The 22450-nt window shown below is 58.3% G+C and overlaps 2 protein-coding genes across 5 annotated transcripts in view; both read right to left on the bottom strand.

The window, feature by feature from the left end:
* RAB11FIP3 (RAB11 family interacting protein 3) overlaps window positions 1–13841 on the bottom strand; it is a 75354-nt gene extending 61513 nt beyond the window's left edge. Inside the window, exons 1-2 of one of the 3 annotated variants that reach the window (XM_048320604.1) lie at window positions 13593–13787; window positions 13176–13508 (exon numbers count right to left, since the gene is read on the bottom strand). In XM_048320604.1, the coding sequence (XP_048176561.1) occupies window positions 13176–13508; window positions 13593–13724 (465 nt within the window). In that variant the 5' untranslated portion in view covers window positions 13725–13787. Of the gene's footprint in view, window positions 1–13175 lie in introns of all 3 variants that reach the window. The other 2 variants (XM_048320602.1, XM_048320605.1) reach the window with 2 other exon arrangements.
* A 1893-nt stretch (window positions 13842–15734) lies between these two features.
* Window positions 15735–22290, bottom strand: DECR2 (2,4-dienoyl-CoA reductase 2). 2 transcript variants are annotated; one of them, XM_048320642.1, is made up of 9 exons: window positions 22162–22290; window positions 22015–22083; window positions 21566–21617; window positions 20189–20324; window positions 19750–19874; window positions 19148–19241; window positions 18769–18873; window positions 17591–17808; window positions 15735–16776 (listed from the first exon to the last, which is right to left on the bottom strand). In XM_048320642.1, exons 1-8 carry the CDS (start codon window positions 22272–22274, stop codon window positions 17591–17593), a joined length of 912 nt encoding a protein of 303 aa, XP_048176599.1. In that variant the 5' UTR covers window positions 22275–22290; the 3' UTR covers window positions 15735–16776. The 2 variants fall into 2 exon arrangements, with proteins under 2 accessions (XP_048176599.1, XP_048176598.1); XM_048320641.1 differs by having other exon boundaries at window positions 17620–17808.
* Window positions 22291–22450: the final 160 nt, after the last annotated feature.

Raw genomic sequence — 22450 nt, 5'->3', positions numbered from 1 at the left:
CCACCAAACCCCCATCTTCCCCTTTAGGAAAAGGAAGGGAAGAGATCTCCAAGCCAACTGTGAGCCAAGAACCAGCCCAAAGCTGATACTGAGAACCAGATCCCCTCCACACAGCCTGCACAGGAAAAGACTTTCCCTCAAACACTCAAAATTCACCAGGAAGCAGAAAAAGAAGCCAGAATATGTTTTAAAGAGCTGGCAGCCAAAAAAGCCTGAGGACCCACATCCTTCCTGCCCACACCCACAAGAAACCAGGACAAATGGATCCAGCCAGGCCCTTGGTGCAGAGTGTGGAGCTGAACTGCAGGAGATCTCCACCACCTGGATCAATCACATCCAGAATTTTGGGGTATTTTACCCGCTGGCAGAAATTCCTCTGGTCTGTACAGGACCTTTTAGGACTAACCCCACCAGCTCCAAGGATATCTGGAGGCAGGAACACCTCTGTGCTCACCAGGGCTTCAGAAGCTTCAATTTGTGGTATTTAAGTGTGTTCTCAAATGCCAAGTGTGACATTTCCAAATTATCCCTCAATTGTTGCCACTGAAGCATAAAAACGTATTTAAACAAACAACTTCAAGGATGGTTTGGAAACATTAACAGGAATATAAGTTACACTGAGATGGTTTTAATCCAAATTTAATTGTTTGTCTCAAGTGTTCCAGGTTTCCTGTCGCTCCCTAAGTGCTCAAAGGCTTCAGCAGCCACGATGCTCTACTCTAAATATTTACTTGTTGAATGAACTTGAAGAGGGTTCCTCCTCCACCCTCCAAGCCACTGAAGCCTTTGTTTCTAGCTTTTGTTCCTCTGATGACAAGGGAAACCTGTTCTCACCTTTCCAAACACGGCTCAGGGGCAGGAGGCTGGGTTAAATCACGAAAGAAAAAAGGTTTAGTGCCTGGTTACTCCTTAGATAAAACCCACGCCTCTACCCTGGGGGAAGAGGCAAGTGCCACCACGGAGCCACCCTGGGTTGTGTCGTGCCAGGGACACGGAGCCTCTGCAGGGCTTGGAGCTGATCTGAACAGACAAAAAGCACAATAAAACACACCAGGAGCTCACACGCCGAGGATGAGGCATTTTAAGATGCTGAATGTTTTGCCTGGTCTGGCTCCACGCAAAGTGCCCAGCACCAAACCGCGGTGTTTGTGTGATGGGGCTGTTTGGGTACACCCTGTCCAAGCCCAGGATGGTGGCCTTTGCTACCGTGTGCTCCCCTCCAGGTTGGTAAACAGCACCAAACCTCCGTGGCACATCCCAGGATAAATGCTCCCACTGCCTTGGCACACTCATCCTCCCCAAAACACAATGTATAGGCTATAACTCACACAAGGGTTGTAATCACAGCATCACAGGATGATTTGGGTTGGAAAGAACCTTAAATCTCATCCAGTTCCACCCCTGCCATGGCAGGGACACCTTACACTGTCCCAGGTTGCTCCAAGCCCCGTCCAACCTTGGCCTTGGACACTGCCAGGGATCCAGGGGCAGCCACAGCTGCTCTGGGCACCCTGTGCCAGGGCCTGCCCACCCTCCCAAGGAACAATTCCTTCCCAATATCCCATCCAGCCCTGCCCTCTGGCACTGGGAAGCCATTCCCTGTGTCCTGTCCTTCCATCCCTGTCCCCAGTCCCTCTCCAGCTCTCCTGGAGCCCCTTTAGGCCCTGCAAGGGGCTCTGAGGTGTCCCTGGAGCCTTCTCCTCTCCAGGTGAGCACCCCCAGCTCTCCCAGCCTGGCTCCAGAGCAGAGGGGCTCCAGCCCTTGGGGCATCTCCGTGGCCTCCCCTGGACTCTCTCCAGCAGCTCCACATCCTCCTGACGTTGGGGGCAGAGAGCTGCACCTCTCAGCTTGTAAATGCTGGGAATGTGGTGGGCACAAGGAGCCTCTGAGGCCGCAGAGGTGAAGCCCAGGGGAGTGGCAAACACGAGCAGCTGAACAGGACAGAAGGAACCCACCCGGCCCAGCCCCACTGTGCCTGCCACCCTGGCAAAACTGGAACACAAACAAGCCTGAGCGAGAGACCAGTAAAGCATAAAGACTTATTTCTCTTTTAGAGCTGCTTCAAATTATTCCCCTCCTTTTGGCACCCCTTCAGGCTGCTTCAGAAAGGGCTGTTTGTGCAAAGGACACGGAGTAGATGTGCCAGAGGGGCGAAAAAGAGCCCAGAGAACGGATCAAAGGCTCAGAGGTAGATTCCTGGAGCAAGGGAGAAGAGGCTGAGATGCCATGCATAGTTTGGGAAGCCCAGGAGCTCCGGGATTGTAAGCCCTGGGCATGAAGGCATCACCACACCAACCAAACATCCCCATGGCAACGCTAATGCTCCTCCAGCACCTCCCCTGAGCAGGGGAGCAGCAGGAGGCCTGGAATCTGCTCCGTGGCTTTGCAGGTGTCTGCCAGGCTGGCAGCCAAGTCCCTGCCCTGCACAGGGGACCTGCCTCTGTGCTCTGGGCTGTCAGTCCTGCCTGTGCCACCAGCATCCCTCCTTCACCCACCACACCTCAGCCATCCTGCAACGCCAGAACGGGCTGGATGCTCCACACAGCCTGGAGGTGAAGCTGCAAGTCCAAGAGAGAATTCCCGGTTGCACACCAAGGTCTCCAGAACGCTCCTATTCCACACCAAGACCTCCAGCACTCTCCTGTTTCCAACCAAGACCTCCAGCACCCTCTCATTCCAAACCAAAGCTTCCAAAATTCCCCATGGACGTTTCAGGGAAGGTCCCACAAACCTTCCCTCTGCTCTCTGCATCCTCCCTGCTGTGCTCCTGCCAGGACAGTAGTCCCAGAGTTCCAAGTAGCCAGGAGAGGATTAGCTGGTTGCTGCATCCATTTAGCAAGCACAGGGAAAAAGTTCCACAAGGATATCCACATTTTATTTCTACCCCCCCCCCCCCCCCCAGCTGTAAACTCCTCACACACACACAGTGAGCAGGGTGAAGAACAGCCACTCCCCTGGAAAAAAACAAGGAACGTGGCCAGACAAAAGGGAGGCAACAGCTGCCTCTTCATCCCTGCCTGGCCAGAGGCAGCAGGAAAGCCTCCATGGCCTGATCAGCTTCTAAAGCCAAGGTGGGACCGAGTGTTATTTTCCCACTAGGAGATTTTCACTTTCAGCATGGATACACCTTCTCCAAGCAGAGCCCCTCCAGCAGCCCCTCGTTCCATGCTGTATTTGGTTGGGAACGTGGGGCTGTGGAGCAGCCACGTGGATGGATCCCGGCCCAGCTCCGTGCCCGGTGCCCACAGCAGCCCTCACCCCTCGCCTCCTGCCCCCAACAGCTTCTTCTCTCTAAACACTGTTGGTTTGGGCTCCTTTGACTTCCTGCATGTTTTGCTGGAGCCCAGCTAACTACTGGACTCTGGCAAATGGATTTTCCACAGTCGGCTCCGCCGGGTCTTGCCAGATGACGCAGCTCCCAGCACCAGGTCCTCTCCCTCCAGCTTTCCTCCTCCTCCTCCTCCTCAGGGGAGAGGAGAAGCAGGAGCAGTGTGCAGGCTGAACAGCCCTTCCAGCAGCAGCAGTGACTCAAACACAACGTAACACCACTGGCATTTCACCACGGGACGTTGCACAGAGGGAACAGGAGCTCTTTCTTCTGGAAAACTACAATGTGTTATCAAAAATAAATCAATCAGGGCGCTCCGAGGCTGCTCACCACGCTGCCAAACACAGGGACAGCCTGCAAACAAAGCTGTAAGCACCTTTGGGACACTGACAGCTTCACAGGACATCCCCAGAGCTGTCACCAGCCCAGGCCATGCACTGCTGGGACACACCAGGACACACACAGGAACTCAGGAATTCACGTCATTTAATCCAGCACATCAAATACTGCTGTCCCTGAGTGCTTCGGCCTCAATAGGATCACAGAAGGTGGTAACAGGGAGCAAAGGCAGTTTAGTCACTGGCATTCCTAGGAAAAGGGGATTTGCTGTCACACTGGAAGGAGCTAAGCAGGGAGAAGCCGAGCTCCCAGCAGCCTGGAACCTCTCTCCACAGCAGCCTCCAGGATTCCCTGCTTTAAGAGCAGTTTCCTCCCTAGAGAGGGGAAAAACCCTGACCAAAATCAGGAATAAAGTGCCTGCAACCAACCCCATGGCCACAAGGAGCCCTCGTGCCAGCAGTGGTGGAGCCCCATCCCTGACCCACCGAGGCTCTCCCATCCTCACTTGCATTGGGGAAACCCTGGTCCGGCCCCAAAAGCAGGACAGCTGTGTGCCAGGGAAGGATCCACCACCACACACAGGGACTTGGGCTCTTCCAGCTGCTCTCCCCCATGGAGCCAACACCAAGCACTCCAGCTCGGCAGCAGTGGCACTTCAGGAGGAATTGTCCCCATGGCTCTCCTCAGTACTGTCCCCTCCATCCCTAAACCCACAGGACCATTAATGACTTACTCTGCCCCACACCAACTCCAGCAAAAGCTCTCCAGGGAGGGGGAAGCCTCATCACAACCCAGAATTTGGGGAGAAGAGACAACTTCTGCAGAGCTCTCAGCCGTGCAGAAAGCCCAGGCTGGTATTTCCATTGCTCCACGGCATCTTCAGGGCTGTTCCTTGGGCTTGGAAGTTTTAGGATCCCAAAACAAGGTTCATGTCAGGTACCACTGATATGAACCATGACTCCCCTATTAACACAGAGCTCTCTTTCAGCCTGCAGGTACCTTCCTGCTGCCAAGCACATCAAGGGCCTCCAACATAAGGACGTGGAGCTGGAGTCGTTCCAGAGGAGGCCACAGAGATGCTCTGAAGGCTGGAGCCCCTCTGCTCTGGAGCCAGGCTGGGAGAGCTGGGGGTGCTCACCTGGACAAGAGAAGGCTCCAGGGACACCTCAGAGCCCCTTGCAGGGCCTAAAGGGGCTCCAGGAGAGCTGCAGAGGGACTGGGGACAAGGCATGGAGGGACAGGACACAGGGAATGGCTTCCCAGTGCCAGAGGGCAGGGATGGATGGGATATTGGGAAGGAATTGTTCCCTGGGAGGGTGGGCAGGCCCTGGCACAGGGTGCCCAGAGCAGCTGGGGCTGCCCCTGGATCCCTGGCAGTGTCCAAGGCCAGGTTGGACATTGGGGCTTGGAGCAGCCTGGGATAGGGGAAGGTGTCCTGCCCATGGCAGGGGGTGGCATTAGATGAGCTTTAAGGTTCTTTCCAACCCAAATATTGGATGATCCAAAGCACAGACACACCAAGACATGAACCACCAGTGACTCTGAGAGCAGCCTGATGAAATCCCTGATGTTTCTCCCACTGTGGTTGGTTGCAATCCTGTCTCTGCTGGGAGGCCTCAGGCCTGAACCAAAAGCACCAGCCCTCAGCACCATCCCACGTGTGGGAAGGGGACTGAAAGATGGAAAGATTTTAAAGTGGAAACTGAAGGCTGAGAGGAGCTTTGGGGGCTCTGCCTGACATGGGACAATCAGGGAAGCACAACTGTCCTGCAGACTGGGCTGCTTCAGCCAACAGCTGCACTGCAGATGTCCCAAAAACCCCATCAGGAGAGCGGCTCCAGGCAGCTCAGTGCACACCGAGAGCAGGGACTGCGCTCTGAGAGGAGCTGGGAATGCCTTTGGCATGTGGGAGACTCACTGCAAGGACAAAATGCACAACTCCCCAAGGCCACATTCACTCCCTGGGTTGCCAGGCCCTGCCACAATGGGAGCAAGGCCTGCAATCAGCACTGCTGGGACACCTCCTGTGCCGGGCTCAGCTCTGGGCCCCCTCACGACGAAACAGACCCTGAGGGGCTGGAGCGTGTCCAGAGAAGGGAGCAGAGCTGGGAAGGGGCTGGAGCACCAGGAGCGGCTGAGGGAGCTGGGAAAGGGGCTCAGCCTGGAGCAAAGGAGGCTCAGGGGGGACCTTGTGGCTCTGCACAAGTCCCTGACAGGAGGGGGCAGCCGGGGGGGTCGGGCTCTGCTGCCAGGGAACAGGGACAGGAGGAGAGGGAACGGCCTCAGGCTGGGCCAGGGGAGGTTTAGGTTGGATATTGGGGAAATTCCTTCATGGGAAGGGTGGTCAGGCATGGGCAGAACTACCCAGGGCAGTGCTGGGGTCACCACCCCTGAAGTGTTCAAAGAACATGTGGATGTGGCACTTGGGGACATGTTTTAGTGGTGGCCTTGGCAGTGTTGGAACAGTTGGACTCAATGATCCCAGAGGTCCTTTCCAACCTCAAAGCTCCCCTGATTCCCAGCTCAGCAGAACCAGTCTGGCAGCTTTGTACCTCCATTTTCCACAGGTGCCTGAATTTACACAACCACACTGAGGGAACGGCTCAGCAGGGACCAGCCTGGGGTGCCAGGCCAGGAACCCATGCAGGAATTAGGAAAAGATGGAGCCAGGAATGAGGAACAAGGAGAAGCAAGCCATGGTTCACTGCCAGCAGCTTCCCAGAGCTGGAAAAATGTTGGTCCCATGGCAGAGGGGATGCTGAGGGTGGCCCAGCAGAAGCAGCTCTCCCTGCCCAAGCAGGCTGAGGCTAAAGGGAAGTCATTTGTTTTGCAAAATTCCAAACCCAGGAATTAAAAAAAAAAAAGCCCCTGGGTTCCAAGCGGATCATTCCTCTGACAACGAGCAGAAAACGGAAGTCAAACAGGAATAAAGTGGAGAGGAATTCTGTGGGCAATTGTAATGATTATCAATTACTGTCTGGGCTGGGTTACATAATAGTATCAGCAGCTGGGGAATGCTTTGGGAGAGGGCACCGTGGGCAAGAGCCATCGAAATGAGCCCTGTGCTGTGGTGCACTGTCATATTCCAATCAGTTAATTATGATGAGCCCAATCCAATTTTAATCAATCACAGCCCTGCTCCTGAGAGGAAGCCTCTCATGAATCCACCTCTCTTCTTTCAGTATTTAAAGGGGGTTTATAAAAAGAGAGGGAGAACAAGTTTTACACAGGCAGACAGTGACAGGACAAGGGGGAATGGGTGTGAACTGAAAGAGGAGAGATTTACACCGTATCTCATGGAGAAATTTTCCCCTGTGAGGGTGGGAAGGCCCTGGCACAGGGTGCCCAGAGCAGCTGTGGCTGCCCCTGGATCCCTGGCAGTGTCCAAGGCCAGGTTGGACGGGGCTTGGAGCAGCCTGGGATAGGGGAAGGTGTCCCTGCCATGGCAGGGGTGGAATGGGATGGGCTTTAAGGTTCTTTCCACCCAACACTGAAAACCCTCAGATGGGCCCTTTTCTGCCACTGGGGCTCCTGTCCCAGCCCGGGGCAGTGCCCACCCAGTACAAACTGGGCTCTTCACTGGTGCTGCACCCACACCCCATTCCCCGGACACCCTGGCTTTGTTCCCTTACCCACAGCCTGTGCCAACTCTGCAAAGGTGGGACAGGTGATGCTTTTTCCTTCTTCTGGGTAAAGAATGTTTCTTTATTTGCAGAAATGAACTCAAATTCCAGAGGAACACAACTAACCTTGATCAAAATAAATCATAGAATCCCAGACTGCTTTGAGTTGGAAGAGACCTTAAACCCAATCCAGTGCCACCCCTGCCATGGGCAGGGACACCTTCCACTGTCCCAGGCTGCTCCAAGCCCCCTCCAACCTGGCCTTGGACACTGCCAGGGATCCAGGGGCAGCCACAGCTGCTCTGGGCACCCTGTGCCAGGGCCTGCCCACCCTCCCAGGGAACAATTCCTTCCCCAATATCCCATCCAGCCCTGCCCTCTGGCAGTGGGAAGCCATTCCCTGTGTCCTGTCCCTCCAGACCCTTGTCCAAAGTCCCTCTCCCAAAAACCCACTCCTCACTCACTGCACTCTCAACCTGAGGGAGCAGGGCAGAATAAAAAGGTTGATTTAATAAACTGGTAGCTGGGATAAAATTACCAGCAGCACCCTCCTCCCAGCCCACACAGACAAACCCAGCCTTTGAGCATTCACAGGCCAGGATAAGCCATCCATCTGATTCCAGCCACAAAAACAGCACCAGAGAGCTCTGCCCGGGCTCTGATCTGCTCCCAGCCCTTCCCACCATTCCCAGGAGGCCTCCCAGGAGCTTAATGCCAAACCCGAGCAGGAGCAGCAAAAAAAACCCGGGAGCACGGGAATCGTCTCTTCCTCAGAGGCTTTTGGGATATTTATAAGTGAATCAAGCAAGCTGAAAATGGAATTTGCAAACCAGCCACCACCTCACCCAAAATTACACAAAATATGTTGGCTTGGAAGCGTTTTCCTCTCTGAGAGAGAAAGAAAAACTCCTGTCTTGGAGCTCCTGGAGCATACAGACCTGTTATTTATTGATGGTGGTAAAAGCCCTTTGAAGAGGGAGGAGAGGGAGGAGGAGAGGGAGGAGGCGAGGAAAGGGCTCCCACCCAATCCTCCAAAACCCACAAATTCCCTGCCATGATTTTCTTTGGGGGGAAAAAACTGGGCCCTTGGTCAAAGCAAGCAGAATATTTCATATTTGTTGCTGTTCCAAAGCACACAGGGGTGTCCACAGGCACCTACTGCAGACCCAGAGCATCCCCCACTGCCATCCCAGCCCCCTTCCACAGCAGGAACAAAATTCCAGGAGCTGGACCTGATGATCCTTCCAAACCTGGATATTCTATGAAGTTAAACAGCAGTTAAAGCCTCTGGAAGGTGCAGCAGCAGCAACACAGTTGGAGGCAATTTAAGCCTCACTTGCCTGTGAAACCCTGATAGGTAAATTTAGAAATCTCTTCATAAAACCAGCATTTCCTCTGCTCAAACTGGCTAAGAACCATGAGAAAATGAAAAATAATAATAGTAATTGAGGTTTCCTCATGACAGAGATTCAGACTATCAGATTTCACAAAAATCTGGGGGAAGTGGGAGAAAACCAAGGGGAAGAGGGAGGACATCCAAAATCAGATGCAATGTCAGCATCGCCAGGGGAGATGGAAGGAGGAAGCACTGGATCCAGGTACACAATTCCCAAGGGATCCATCTGAGGGGAGCAGGAAAAGCCAGCCTGGCATCACCATGGGGGGGGAAACCACTAAAAAGCTGCAGTTTGACACTATCCAGACTTCATTACAGAAACGAATTGCCAGATTTTCACATTGTTTTATTCAAAACTAAAAACCAACTGCAGGATTTTTGCAGCTGCAGTCTGGAGTGATCCCTGCCAGCCCCAAAATGGGATTTGTTCGGCAGCTCTCAGCTCAGGCTGGGCACCCCATTCCAAGAGACTGAGAAAAGTACAACAAACCTGATAAAACCCTTCATAAACCATCCCCTGAGGGAAAGGTAAAAGCTGAATATGGAGAGCTCAGCTGAGGATGAGCTGATGTGGTAGCAGGGCAGGTATTGAGGGATGGAAATGTTAAAGAAAGCAAAACAAATCACACTGAAATGAAGCTCAAACTGATCATCAAGAGGAAGAAAAAAAGGGCTGAAGATCCCTTTGAGCCTTTGGAAGTGGGTTAGACAAACTCTGGGATTTCTCTTAATTGAGCCAAGGCAGCGAGATCATGTGGTGCAAGAGGCTTTTCCTTCTCCAATTGTCTGTTAGATCAAAACAAAAAAGGAAAAACAACCCAAGGTGCCAGCAGGATGCTTGTCCTCAGCCTTACAAACAATCCATTCTCCTCTGAGCCTGCTGGAAATCAATCCAGAGAGAAAAGGCTTGGGCTCTGTCACCTCAGCCAGCCAGACACAGTGCAAGGGTACAGCGGGCAAGACACAAAACATTAAATTTTAAAGCTAAATTTAAACCCAAAGTGCTTGCACAACGGCCTTAGGTTCTGTGCAACCCCCAGAAGTGCAAGACACAACCCCTCCTGCTTTGCTAGGTGACATAAAAGTGTGTCTCCACCTCCCTGCTCACTGTTTAAGCCAATCTTACTCCATCCTGCCGTCCCAGCCAGCGGCTCCAGGGAGCATCAGATGCCAGAGAAACGCAGGGAGAAAGGGGAGGGAAAGGAGACAATAAAAACACACCACCGCTGGCAGCTGCCTCACAGGTGGTTTGTGAGCAGTCCAGGGGAGAAAAAATCAAGTTGTCCTCAAGACTTTTCTGTCCCAAATCCTGTTTGCAAGTCCATGGAACACATCAGGGGTCCGTGTGAGCTTTTCAAGTGGCAGAACAATCCACGTTGGACAAACATCCTCCTGGGACAGGCTGTGGGAGGACCATCCCAAGGCTGTCCCTTCCCTGCTCAAGGCCACCTCTGGCTCAGGTGTCACCCCCAGCACCATCCTCTCATCACCCCTTTGAAGATGAAGCTCCTGGCCAGAGCCTCAATCCCTATCAACTGTTATCGCTGCAGAGCAAAACAAACTGTCTTTATCTTTGCCTCTTCCCCATCCCAGCACCATAGTCCCGGAGCTCTCCCAGTCAGCCTTCCAACTTTAAGCAAAACACCATCCCAATCCCATTTTTTTATCCCCACGGAGAGAAAAAGACCCAATTCTTCCGACCAGAAATCCACAATCCCATCGTGTTTATGGAATAAATGCCAGCTGGTGCCTTCCCTTTGACATTTAGCTAATAATTGTTGCAGCCAAACGAGCTGACAGCGCTCAGCTCAGCAGCCCATGAATGCCTCTGGTGTTTGAGTGAGAGCTAAAGACAACACTTGCTGCTCTCCAGCTCCTCATCCGTGTGGATACACACACACACACAGAGGCTCTCCTTAACCCTTCAGCCCTCTCCAGCCTCGGGAATCAGCTGCTTGTGGTGCTTCAACTTAGCCATTTGTTCCACCACTATGAACCCATCCCTGTGGGCAGCAGGCAGGAGGAAGGAGGGGAGGAAAAAGGGAAGCAGGTACCTCCAGCAAGAGGGCTGGAATTTGTTCCTCGTTAACTGCCTGCTGATTGCTGCGATACCTTTGTGATTATCCAGCCAGCCATCAAACCCCAGCCCCTCTCTCACAGTATCCCAGTTCTGGTTGTGGCACAACCTTTATTTACACCGCGAGGCTCCCATGTAGTCACCTTAACACTGTTTTACCCACTGGGGATATTCCTCCCCTTTAAATTCCACCTGAGCTGGATCTCCGTTTTCCAAAAGACCCACTTTAGGCCCAAGTTCTGGCTGCTTCACGCAAAATAGGTCAGGAAACTTCCCCAGAACTCCTCTCTTTATTACTCCACGCATCAGAGGAGTTTAGGTTGGATATCAGGGAAAGGTTCTTCCCCCAGAGGCTCCCCAGGGAATGGTCCCGGCCCCGAGGCTGCCAGAGCTCCAGGAGCATTTGGACAGCGCTGCCAGGGGTGCTCAGGGTGGGGTTGTTGAGGTGTCTGTGCAGGGCCAGGGGCTGGACTGATGATCCTGGTGGGACCCTTCCTGCCCAGGATATTCTGTGATTCCATGATCTGCTGGGAGCTTACGGACCCCACCACCAACCCCTTCTCCTCCTCCCTCAGTGTGCCCTGGTCTTTTCTAAGCTGCAGACTCACACCAAGTCCTCTTGCACCACAGGCATCACTCCTCCTCCTTTGCCAGTCCCCTGGAGTGCCCAGGACCTGTTGGCTCAGGCATTGCCACACCAACCTCCCCAAGGTACTCAGCACTCACTGTACCAGCACCCAGCTGTTCTGCATGCCAAGAGCTGCCTGTACCAGCCTCTTGCAGATGAGAAATGGGTTTTAAAAGCATCACTTATGGCAGCACAGGCAGCATTAGCTGTGCTCAGCAGCAAGGAACACGGAGCCTGCAGAGAGCCCCTTCCCAGATGGATCCATATGGATGGACACCGGCCAGCGGCCCAAAACCTCTGGGGACACCCTGCTGAGCTTTGGGGTGACCTTAACAGCCCACAGCCACTCCCCAGGCCATGTTCTGAAAGTGTTTTCCAGGCTCAGCGAGGCCGCTCTGGAGCTCTGGCACCATCCCCACGCCGGCGCTGCCGGGCCAAGCTGCACAGCCCAGAGCCACCTGCCTGTCCCCATTCCCCGCGTCCTTGGGCTGCTCCACGCCAAGGGACACGACGGCAAACAGTCCCCCGGGGAAGTGGCACCGTGTGCAGGGCTCGGGAGCCTCTGTGGGCTGTCTGCTCCTGCTTCCTCTGCTGGGGCCAGCAGTGGGACACGGTGGTGGCACAGAGAGCCCGGCCCACGGCAGGGCAGTGCAGAACAGAGGATTTATGAATAAAGCCTCTCTCCTGGCACAGGTACCTGTGCTCACACCTTGACACCCTCTGCACACACAGTGCCCTCACCAGCAACACAAAGAAGTTCCCTATCTCCACTTTGCACGGCTGTTTTTCTAAAATAAAGACCTTTGTTTTATCTTTGAGAGGTGTTCCTAGCAGGAGGACAGGGATGAAAAGCCCTCCTCCACCAAAAGCCTCCTTCACACATGATTTGCTTTGTCATGGCACTTAAATACCCGCGCAGCAGCCACGGAGGGAGAACGAGAGCTGATCTGGGCAGGCAAAGGGAAACTTCACAGCAATACCTGCACACCTTAAAAAGAAAAAAATCCTTTTCTCCTGCTAGCGATGCCAGCCCAGGCCAGTGCATGAAACACCAACAAATCCATCTCCATCCCCTGGTGAGCGCTGCCGGAGCTTGCTCCATTTTGGGTCAGCCCAGGCAGCTTCAAATTACATCGCCTCTGATCTGCTGCCGGGGAACACCGGCTCGCCAGGGCACAAAGCAACGGAAAGGGGGGAAAAAATACACATTCAGGTTGTCAAACCCGGGATAAGCGTGGTAGCAGGGAACCATGGAACGGCTGGGGTTGGAAAGGCCCTTAAGGATCACCTCGTTCCAACCCCGTGCCATGGGCAGGGATGCTCCCCGTTACGGAGGTGATCCACGGCCAGTGAGGTGCCAGCAAGGGGGGCAGGAGCAGCCCCACCTCCCGGGCTGTCCCCGCTGCCCAGCCGGACCCCGAGGCGTCAGTGACGGAGAACAAAGAGCGGGGCTGCCGGCTCCCGGCGGCGCTGCTCTGCTGTTCCCAGCGGATCGGGCCCTGGACACGGCAGCTCCGGTTCCTCCGGGCGCAGGGGGCGGGGGAGCCACTCGGGCCCGCGCGTGCCCTTCACCCGGGGCGACGGCGATGCCAGCGCTGCCCTTGGGGACACTGACGGCTCTCCAAGGGCCGGAGCCCCAACAGGAGCCACCATCACCCTCGGGCAGCGGGGCCACCGGACACCCAGGGATGCCACCAGCCGCGGTGCCCCGGCCCGGAGCGAGCGCCGGGGGCCACGGTGGGCAGGTGCGGCGGCGGTGCCGGTGTGCCCGGCCCGGCGCTCACCTGCTCGGCGCCGTAGGCCGTGGCGAACTGCACGAACTCCTCCACGCGCACGAAGCCATCGCCGTCGCGGTCCAGGGCGTCGAAGACCGGGCGGAGGCGCGGCTCCTCATCCGGCGGGGGCTCGGCGGGGCCCCCCGGGCCCGGGCTGCCCCTGGCCTCCCCCGGGCACCAGGGCGGCGGCCCCGCGCCGGCAGCGGCGGGCTCAAGTGCCCAGAGGTCCAGCTCCAGCTCCGGGCCCAGGTCCGCGTCCTGTTCCAGCTCCGGTTCCAGGTCCAGCTCCGGTTCTAGGTCCAGCTCTGGCTCCGGTTCGAGGGCCAGCTCCGGCTCCGGTTCGAGGGCCAGCTGCGGTTCTAGGTCCAGCTCCGGCTCCGGTTCTAGGTCCAGCTCCGGCTCCGGTTCTAGGTCCAGCTCTGGTTCCGCTTCCAAGTCCAGATCGGGCTCCGGTTCCAGCTCCGGTTCCAGCTGCGGCTCCGGTTCCAGCTCCGGCTCGGGCCCCGGTCCCGGCCCCCGGGGCAGCGGGGGCTCGGTCCCAGGCGGACGCGGCTCCATCTTCACCGCCGGCGCTGCGCGCCCGCTGCCGCCCGCCCCGGGCCATGCCCCGCGGCCATGCCCCGCTCACATCGGGGCGGTGCCGGTGCCGGTGCGGTCCCCGCGGCACTCACGGCTTTGTGCGAGGAACGCCGGCCCCGCCCGCCGACACCGGGGGCGGCCCCGCCGGTCCCGCCCCGCCCGGGGAGCGGCGGATCCGAGCGCCGGGGCCGCGAGTCCTGCCCGGGACCGGGGCTTGGGGGAGGCGGCGGCGGCGCTGAGACACAACCCCGCCGCCCGCCCGCCCGCGCCGCCGCTCCGGGGCCGCCCGCGGAGAACCGGCAGATCCAGCCCGGCCGCCGCCGCAGTAGCCGGGGCGGTGACGTCACTCGCCTGCCGGTGCGCCCCGCCCCTCCGCGGCGCGAGCCCGTGCTGAGGCCACGCCCCCTCCCCGGCTCGCGCACGGCGGGGGCGGGGCCGGAGGGGAGGGGCGGGGCCAGGCGGCGCGCGAGCACGTGGGACCGGAGGGGCACCGTGAGTGGGGACCCCCGCACTCCCCCATGAGAAACCATGCCCCGGGACCCCAAACCCAAACCATGCCCCGGGACCCCAAACCCAAACCATGCTCCAGAATCCCAAACCCCTCTGGGGGGGAACCGTGCAACAGGACCGCCCACCAGCCCCAGGTATGAACGGTGCTCCGGGCCCCCCAAGCCCCGTGGGACAGCACTGTGCACCGGGATCCCTGAACTGCTCCAGGGGAGAACTGTGCACACCTGGGACCACGTCCATGCATCAATTGGTGCCCGTGTGTAGGGCTCACAGCCCCCAGGCTTGGTGCCCTGGCAGTTTCTGCTGGAGCACAGGGATGACCCCGCTAACACAGCCATGAGCTGGCCGAGCAGCTGGAATTACAGCCCCTGGGCATAATTAGCAGCAAACTTGATGAGCAAGAGCATCCCTGGCCCCAGTGACCCTGCCCTGGCCATGGATGTGTGTGACATCTCAGGATCAGCCAGGCTGGGCCACCATGTGTCCCCCAGCATGCTCAGCCCTGGAGAGGTTGCCACCCCTGCCCAGTCAGTCCAGCGCTGGGAAGGCTGGAAACTTCCACTCCAAATCCTTTTCCTCATCACAGCCATTCCTAAAGGTGAGCAGGGCAGGACGGGCTCCTCTGTCAGTGCCGCAGGGGGAAGCACAGCTGCACCAGCTGCTCTCCCTGGGTGACACCTGCCTAAACCATTCCCTGCAAAATCCCCTGGAATACAGTTCCCAGTTGCCAGACAGCTCCAGCAGCCAGGCTTCCTGCGTGGATGGGGCTGGCAGGGGAACAAGGTGCCTGCAGGGCTGGAGGTGCCAGCCTGACGCTGTGAGTGGCAGCTCTGCACCCCTCGATGGGTTCCTGCAGCTCCAGGCCGTGCCAAGGCTGAGCCCAGAGCTCTGTCCTTCCCCTGGTGCTGGAGGGACATGGCCAAGCTAAGCTCCCTCTTGCTGTGGTGGCCACAGAGCCAGGACAGCCCTGATGGTGCCCAGGTCACCTGGTCATGGTTAAACAGGACAGTGAAATACGTGGAGCCTCCCAGAACAGGGATGCAGGTCAGAGACAAGGCTCCAGCTGGGCAGTGAGGACCAACACACATCACACAAGTGCCTTCTCCAGGAGAAAATACATCCTGTTATTCAGGAATACTGCAGCTGGAGCCAAATTCCAGGAGCCTGGGCAAAGGATCCCAGCCCAAGCACTGCATCCCCATCCCTCTGAAGGGCTGAGTCTCTCACCAAAGCCCCCAGCACCTCCCCATCACCTCTGCTGCTGGCACCCAGAGCCACTGGGGCTGAGGAGGTGGTAGGTCCCCAAGAGCCCCTGGCCTGCAGCACTGGGGCACCACAGAGCTGAGGACTGGGGCCACACACGGCTCTGCCACTGGGAACAGTGGCTCTTTCCCCTCCCTCAGGGCCCAGTTTGGCCCACCAGGACCAGTCAGCTGGGCAGGGCACTGGTGCTCATGCAGCAGAGAGAAGCGTCACTGCTCAGGGTGCAAGTTCTTTATTTGTGGCCTGGAGGAAGGAGCAAAACCTGGCAAGTCTACAATCAAGTAGGAAATACAATTAAGTGGGAGAACAAGCCTCATGGAAGTCAGGGTGAGCCTAAAAACTGCCCGCAGCAGCAGGAGCGTGCACATGAGCAGCGTGTGTCCCCTGGGGCGCTGGCACCAGGGACAGGGCTGGCTCTGGCAGTGCCATCCCTGCAGCCCCACTGTGGCTCCTGCAGCCCAGCAGGAGGGAAGGACTGGATTGCAGTTCTAGCCCTTCATTTACCCTCAGCTTGAGTGTCTGGAAGGAGACAGCGTGACACTGGTGGGACAGACAGGTGGGTGTGGACAGACCACTGGACACCTACAGTGCTGTAGTGCAGAGCTGGGCCTGGGGGCATCTGCCCTCACACCACCTCTGCTCCTGAGACAGGGGCATCCCAGCTGCATCCACAGCAGCCTGCCGGGACCACTGTCCCACCCAGAGCCTCTTAGGGGACAAGGCCACTTCCCCCTGCCAGGGTTTCCCCTCCAAGAGCTGCCGAGGCAGAGCTGGGCCCACCACACTGGGTGACCCCAACCCCGGGCGGGCTGAGCTGCTCCCCCTCCCAAAAAGGAGCTGCTGCTGGGGGTCTTGGGCACTTCTCCGGCTAAGATAGAGGAGAGGGGAGGAAGAGGACGGATATCCATGAGTGGCACTGCTTGGGGCTTGGGAAAGGCCAGGAGAGTGGCTTGGAGAGAGCCACAAAGGGACAGTGACCTTCCCAGCCCTGCACACTGTCCCTGCACCCGCAGCCACACCAGCTCAGAAGGCAGCAATGGCGCAGCATGGGGTGGGCTCGCTCCCCACCCAGCACCCCCAGAGCTCTGTCCCCCAGGGACTGGCAGTGTCATCACCACCACCAGTGGCCGAGGAGAGACTGTGGCTGTGGGTGGTGGCTCTGGGAGATGTCCACCCGTGATGTCCCAGGTCACATCTGTCCATCGGTCAGTCCATGCTGTCCATCAGTGGGGTTGGTTTGTTCCTGCAGCCCAGACATCTGTAAGAGAGGGTGGAGGTGGGGACAGAGCCCTGCTGGGGCCTGCCAGGTGGGACACAGGCAGGGAAGAGAGGAAGGAAGGAGACCCCTTCCCCTGCCAGGCTGCAGGAATTCAGGCAAGGAAGAGGCTCTCAGGAGACTTTGTGCTCAGTCCTGCTGCTGGGGCACAGAAAATGGGCATCATATTGCTTTGGGGGAATCTCAGAGGTGTCTGGACAGGCATCCAAGAGACACCGTGTCACAAGCCAGGCTCAAAGGGAAAATCCAGCAAGTTCTGCTGCTCTTCCCAAGGCATCCCTAGGACTGTCCATGAGGACACAGTACCCACTGCTACACAGCCATGCCCCGAGCCCAGCACTGCCAAGGCCACCACTGACCCGTGTCCCCAGTAGCCACACATGCAAAGCTTTTAATTCCCCCCAGGGATGGTGACCCCAGCACTGCCCTGGGTAGTTCTGCCAGTGCCTGACCACTCTTCCCATGAAGAAATTTCCCCAGTATCCAACCTAAACCTCCCCTGGCCCAGCCTGAGGCCGTTCCCTCTCCTCCTGTCCCTGTTCCCTGGCAGCAGAGCCCGACCCTCCCCGGCTGCCCCCTCCTGTCAGGGACTTGTGCAGAGCCACAGGGTCCCCCCTGAGCCTCCTTTGCTCCAGGCTGAGCCCCTTTCCCAGCTCCCTCAGCCGCTCCTGGGGCTCCAGCCCCTTCCCCAGCTTCCTCAGCTGCTCCTCACAGGACCTGTGCCCTGTGCCCCAGGCAAAAGCCGGGTTTCCCTGAGAAGCCCTGCTCCAATCCCACGAGGGGGAAATGCAGTCACCTAGAGTTTAGCAGAGGAGGAGGAAATACCCAGCAAGGCAGAGAAGCTGTTGGGGGAGGTGAGCCAGCTGCCACCATCCACGACCAGGGTGGTGCCGGTGACGTAGGATGAGAGGGGGCTGGCCAGGTACAGGGTGCTGTGCGCGATCTCCGTCTTGTTCCCCGCGCGCTGCAGCGGGATCACCGAGAACAGGTTGGATTTTTCGGCAGATTTCCCACCTAAAAGGGACAGGCAAGAGTCAGTTTGGACTCCGGGAGGACTGTCCAGCACCACAGCCAGCCAGGCACTGCAGCACTGCCCATGGGGCTGGCTGAGTGCTCCAGGGAACTGGGATGAGATCCTGGCACAGCCCTGGGATACAAACCGGAGAAGATTTCAAGGAGCAGAGCTCAAGCCCAGCAGGGATTTTGTGCTGACACAGCAAGCTCAAGACAGAACCTCAGAGAGCTTCAGAACCATGGAATCATGGAATGGTTGGGGTTGGGAGGGATTTCTCCTTCTCTCCCCCCTGCCATGGGCAGGGACACCTTCCACTGTCCCAGGCTGCTCCAAGCCCCAATGTCCAGCCTGGCCTTGGACACTGCCAGGGATCCAGGGGCAGCCACAGCTGCTCTGGGCACCCTGTGCCAGGGCCTCCCCACCCTCCCAGGGAACAATTCCTTCCCAATATCCCATCCAGCCCTGCCCTCTGGCAGTGGGAAGCCATTCCCTGTGTCCTGTCCCTCCATGCCTTGTTCCCAGTCCCTCTCCAGCTCTCCTGGAGCCCCTTTAGGCCCTGGAAGGGGCTCTGAGCTCTCCCTGGCTCCAGAGCAGAGGGTCTCCAGCCCTCGGAGCATCTCCATGGTCCCTGGACCCACTCTAAGGGCTCCAGGTCTTTCCCATCCTCTGGGGCCGCACCAGCACTCTGCTGATGGACTACAAGAGCCAACCCCTGAGGCAGGGCTGAGTTTTGGGGGAGCATGCTCCATCATGGCATCAGAGAGCCCAAACAGCTGCCAAACCAGTGCCCTGGGAGGTACCAGGGATGCGGGAAGGGCTGTGCCAGCCAAGCCACAGCACAGCCGTGCCCGGCAGCAACACCCCACGGGCTGTGTGGCACGGGGGGCCCCTCCTGTCCCCTCCCAGGGGATACCAGCGGGGCACTGCCATGGCAGGGCCGGGAGCCCAGGGTGCCTCACCCAGGCGTCGGAAGCCCTCGGTGCCTGTGATGGGGCCGGGGGCCAGGCTGTTCACACGGATGTTGTTGGGTCCCCACTCCACAGCAAGGTGACGGGTCATGGCATCTGGGGAGGGATTGCAACAGCACTGAGAAACGGGGAGCAGAGCCATTCCAGCAACTTCTTTTGAGGGGGGGAAAAAAAGCCACAGAAGAGTCTGGCTGAGAGCAAAGGGCCCTGGGAGGGGAGAAGAGGCTCATCCCAAACCCCAGCATGCAGTAACCACAGCGATTCACGCTCGCCCCTCCCCAAGGCATCTTCCCATCCCAGTATTTGGGAAGAACCGGCTTCTTTCCTGGCCCCACACGGCTCCAAGTCCCAGCAGGGTGTGTTGAGGTACCTATGGCAGCTTTGGCAGCCCCAGCATGCACCTGCAGGGCCTGCCCTCGGTAGCTCAGGGTCGCCGTGATGTTGACGATGACCCCGCCATGGTCCTGGGGAAGGAAAAGACATGAGGAGTTAGGCAGGGAGCAGCACAAAGGGTCACAGAGGGCTGTGAGGCACAGGAGAGCTGGGCTAGGAGGGACAGTCACCCATGGGCACTGCCAGGCCAACACTGGGGCAGCTCTACCCACCCAATCTCAGAGGTGGGGCAGCCAGTGGGGCCCTGCCAGAGAGGTGGGACATGCAGGGTAGAAGGAAAGGCCAAGGGAAAGCAGCAGAGCTGGAAAAGGAGCAGGAGATCACAGCTTCTACAGGTGGCAGAGCATGGAAAGCTGCTACAACAGCCCAAAGCCCCAGGGCAAGGGACAGGAGGATCCCCAGTTCAGGGCTGGGATCCCTGGAAGGGAACAGAGTGGATCCGTGTAGGGAAGCCCTGAGTGCTGCACTCCCTTGTGCCTTCTGCACTGCCCTGGATGCCCCAGCAGCACAGTGTGGTTTGACACCACCCCCTGCCTACCAGAGGCTCTCCTCAGAGCCCCCTGGTTCTGTGCCACTCACCCGGAAATACTTCTCAAAGAGGACTTTGGAGGTGTTGAAGGTGCCCATGGTGTCGATGTCTATCACTGTTTTGAAGGCGTTGAAGGACAGGGCACTGGCTGGGCACAGGAAGTTCCCCGCAGCACCTGAACCACAGGGACAGTCAGGACAGGGCTGGCAGAGATGTCAGGGCCCTTCTGTGACAGGGAGGGTGAGGGGTAATATCTGCACACTGGAGAGCCCGTGGGGACAGCGTTGACAAAGGGATAAACTGGTGGCTCTGGGTGCCCAGCAGCACAGCCAGCACGAGGGCAGCAGGGATGATCCACACCCCGGCAAACAGGGATGGATGTACCACACACAGAGCTCTGCTTCCTCTGTGCTCCCAGGGATGCCTGTGCAGGAGAACACCCTTCCCAGCAGTGAGCCCAAATCCTCCCCCTGCCCACGCCAGCCTCACCATTAATGAGGATGTCAATCCTCTGGAACTCCTTCAGCGCCTCGTCCACGGCTGCCGCGATGGTCTGGGGCTGCCGGACATCAATGGACAGAGGCAGGCACTGCTGCCCTGTGGCTGCCATCAGCTTTTTCGAGGCCTGCAAGGACAAAAAGAGACTTGAGATTCTTCCTGGGACTCTCTCCTTCAGCAGGAGTTGGAGCCAGGCTTGTATCAGGTGAGCAGAGTCAGGCAGGAGTGATATCCCTGTCAGCACACAGCAAACAGTGTGGGCAGGGGAGGGATGTGCCTGAACACGGCCAGCTCCAGCCTGGAAGCACCCTGCTAGCCCTGGGGTAGCCAGGGAAAGCTCTTGCATGTTGTATCCCAGCCACACTGGGTGCTGGGCAGGCCCTGAGGCCATAGCTGGCTAAGCCCAGTTACCTGCGTGGGCTACCATGGGCACAGCACATCCCAGGCAACATCTCTGCAGGGCAAGTACAAAGGTTGAACCCCAGCACGGCATTTTTGGCATGAGCCCAGGCATAATTACCCTTTAGATCCAAAAAGTCAGTGGGCAAAAGGGCAAAGACAGAGCAGGCAGGCTGTGAGATGGACCAGCTCTGCAGCTCAGGCTTTGTCACAGGCCACCCCTGTGGCTCATTAAGAGTAAGATTTTCCCCAGCAAATAAAGCACAGGGGACACACAAGCTCAGCAGCAGCTCCACACAACAACCAGAGCTGCTCCAACTTCTGTTTGGGACTCTGTGAGAGGTTTCGAGCCCCAACAACACACGGGTGCACGAGCAGCTGGAACCCTGGACTGCAGATTCTGTGCCCTCAGAAGACTCTGGCCCCTGTGGACTAAAAACCTGCTGAGCTTTGCAGCTTCTTCTGGCACGTGAGCATGAGGGAGTGTGAAATGACAGCCAACCACACCTGCACCCTCCCCTCTGCCCCAAAACACAGGACAGCTGAGGCAACCCACCTCAACCCACACAACCCCTGGGGTCTGGTCCTACTCCAAGCTGAGGTTTAAGCCCAACCTCAGGCTCTGCCCTGCTGACAAATCTCCCCCACAGCTCGTTTCTGTCTCTCTCACCCATAAAAAGCCATCATGATTGTGGAAAGCAGGTTCCAGGTTAACTGAGCTGTGCTGGTGTAGATGCTAAGAGAGGTGGCAGAGAAATGTTCCTATTTTTACAGCCACCTGTCTTAGCATCTACATGCTGAAGGTGCACCCCCCAAACCAGCACCGCCGGAGTGCCCAGAGCTGGGAGACTGGGACGCACTGGGAAGCCATTCCTCCTATTGCACTATTCCCACAGGAGAGAGATTCCCACTGGAGGGAGCAGAAGGATTCCCAGGGCTCGCAGCTCTCCCGCTGGAGCCCGGACTCACCTCCGACACTCGCTGCAGGTTCCTGCTGGCAATGACGGTCCGGCAGCCGTGCCTGCAGGGAAGGGGCAGGTGAGAAGGGCCGGGCTCCTCAGCAGCACCTCGGGATCAGCAGGAGTTCGGGTGTTCCTTGCAGGAATCGCTGCTGCTCCAAGCCCGCAGGACGCGGAGCCAGAGCCCTGCCCGGGCTGGATGGAGCAGGGCCGGCCCTGCTCCCACACCGGCGGCCCCCGGAGCCTCCCTGAGGGCTCTGCCGCCCTCGGCTTCGCATCCCGGCTCTTCCAGGGCCTGGTGCCGCAGTCGGGAGAGGGATGGGAAGGTGGGAAAGAGAAGAGAAGGGGGTGAAGAGGAGGAAAGCGCGGGAAAAGAAGGGAAGAGGGGGGAAGAGAAGAAGGGAAGAGGGCAGAGAGGGAGGGAAGGAGGAGGCCGTCCCACCGCAGGGGCTCCCGCACCTCATGAAGATCTCGGCGATGCGGAAGCCGATGCCGGAGCCGCCGCCGGTGATGAAGGCTACCTGGCCCCTGCGGGGACAGAGGCACGGTAAGAACCGGGCCCCGGGGAGGCGTCCCCGGCGGGGCCCCCGGAGCGGCGGGACTCACGCGAGCAGGTCGGGGCTGAGCAGGTGCCGGTACTGGGGCAGACACTCGTCCCCGTCCTCGTCCGGGGGCACCCGCGCGGCCATGGCGGCCTCGGCCATGGCGGCCTCGGCCATGGCGGGGGCGGGCACTGCGCACTGCGCATGCGCGGGCACCGCCGCCGTCGCCTGGCAACGGGGGCGCCCCGGGACACGGCGACACCTAGCGGCCACGGCGGGAACTGCAGCGGGGGGCGAGCGGAGCGCGGCCGGGGCTACCAGTGCTCCCAGTGCTATCCCAGTGCTCCCAGTGC

This window comes from Corvus hawaiiensis, chromosome 16 (genome assembly GCF_020740725.1).
Source record: "Corvus hawaiiensis isolate bCorHaw1 chromosome 16, bCorHaw1.pri.cur, whole genome shotgun sequence".
NCBI classification, from domain to species: Eukaryota; Metazoa; Chordata; class Aves; order Passeriformes; family Corvidae; genus Corvus; species Corvus hawaiiensis.
Note: the sequence above shows the minus strand (reverse complement) of the source record. Positions and strands in the feature narration are given on the sequence as shown.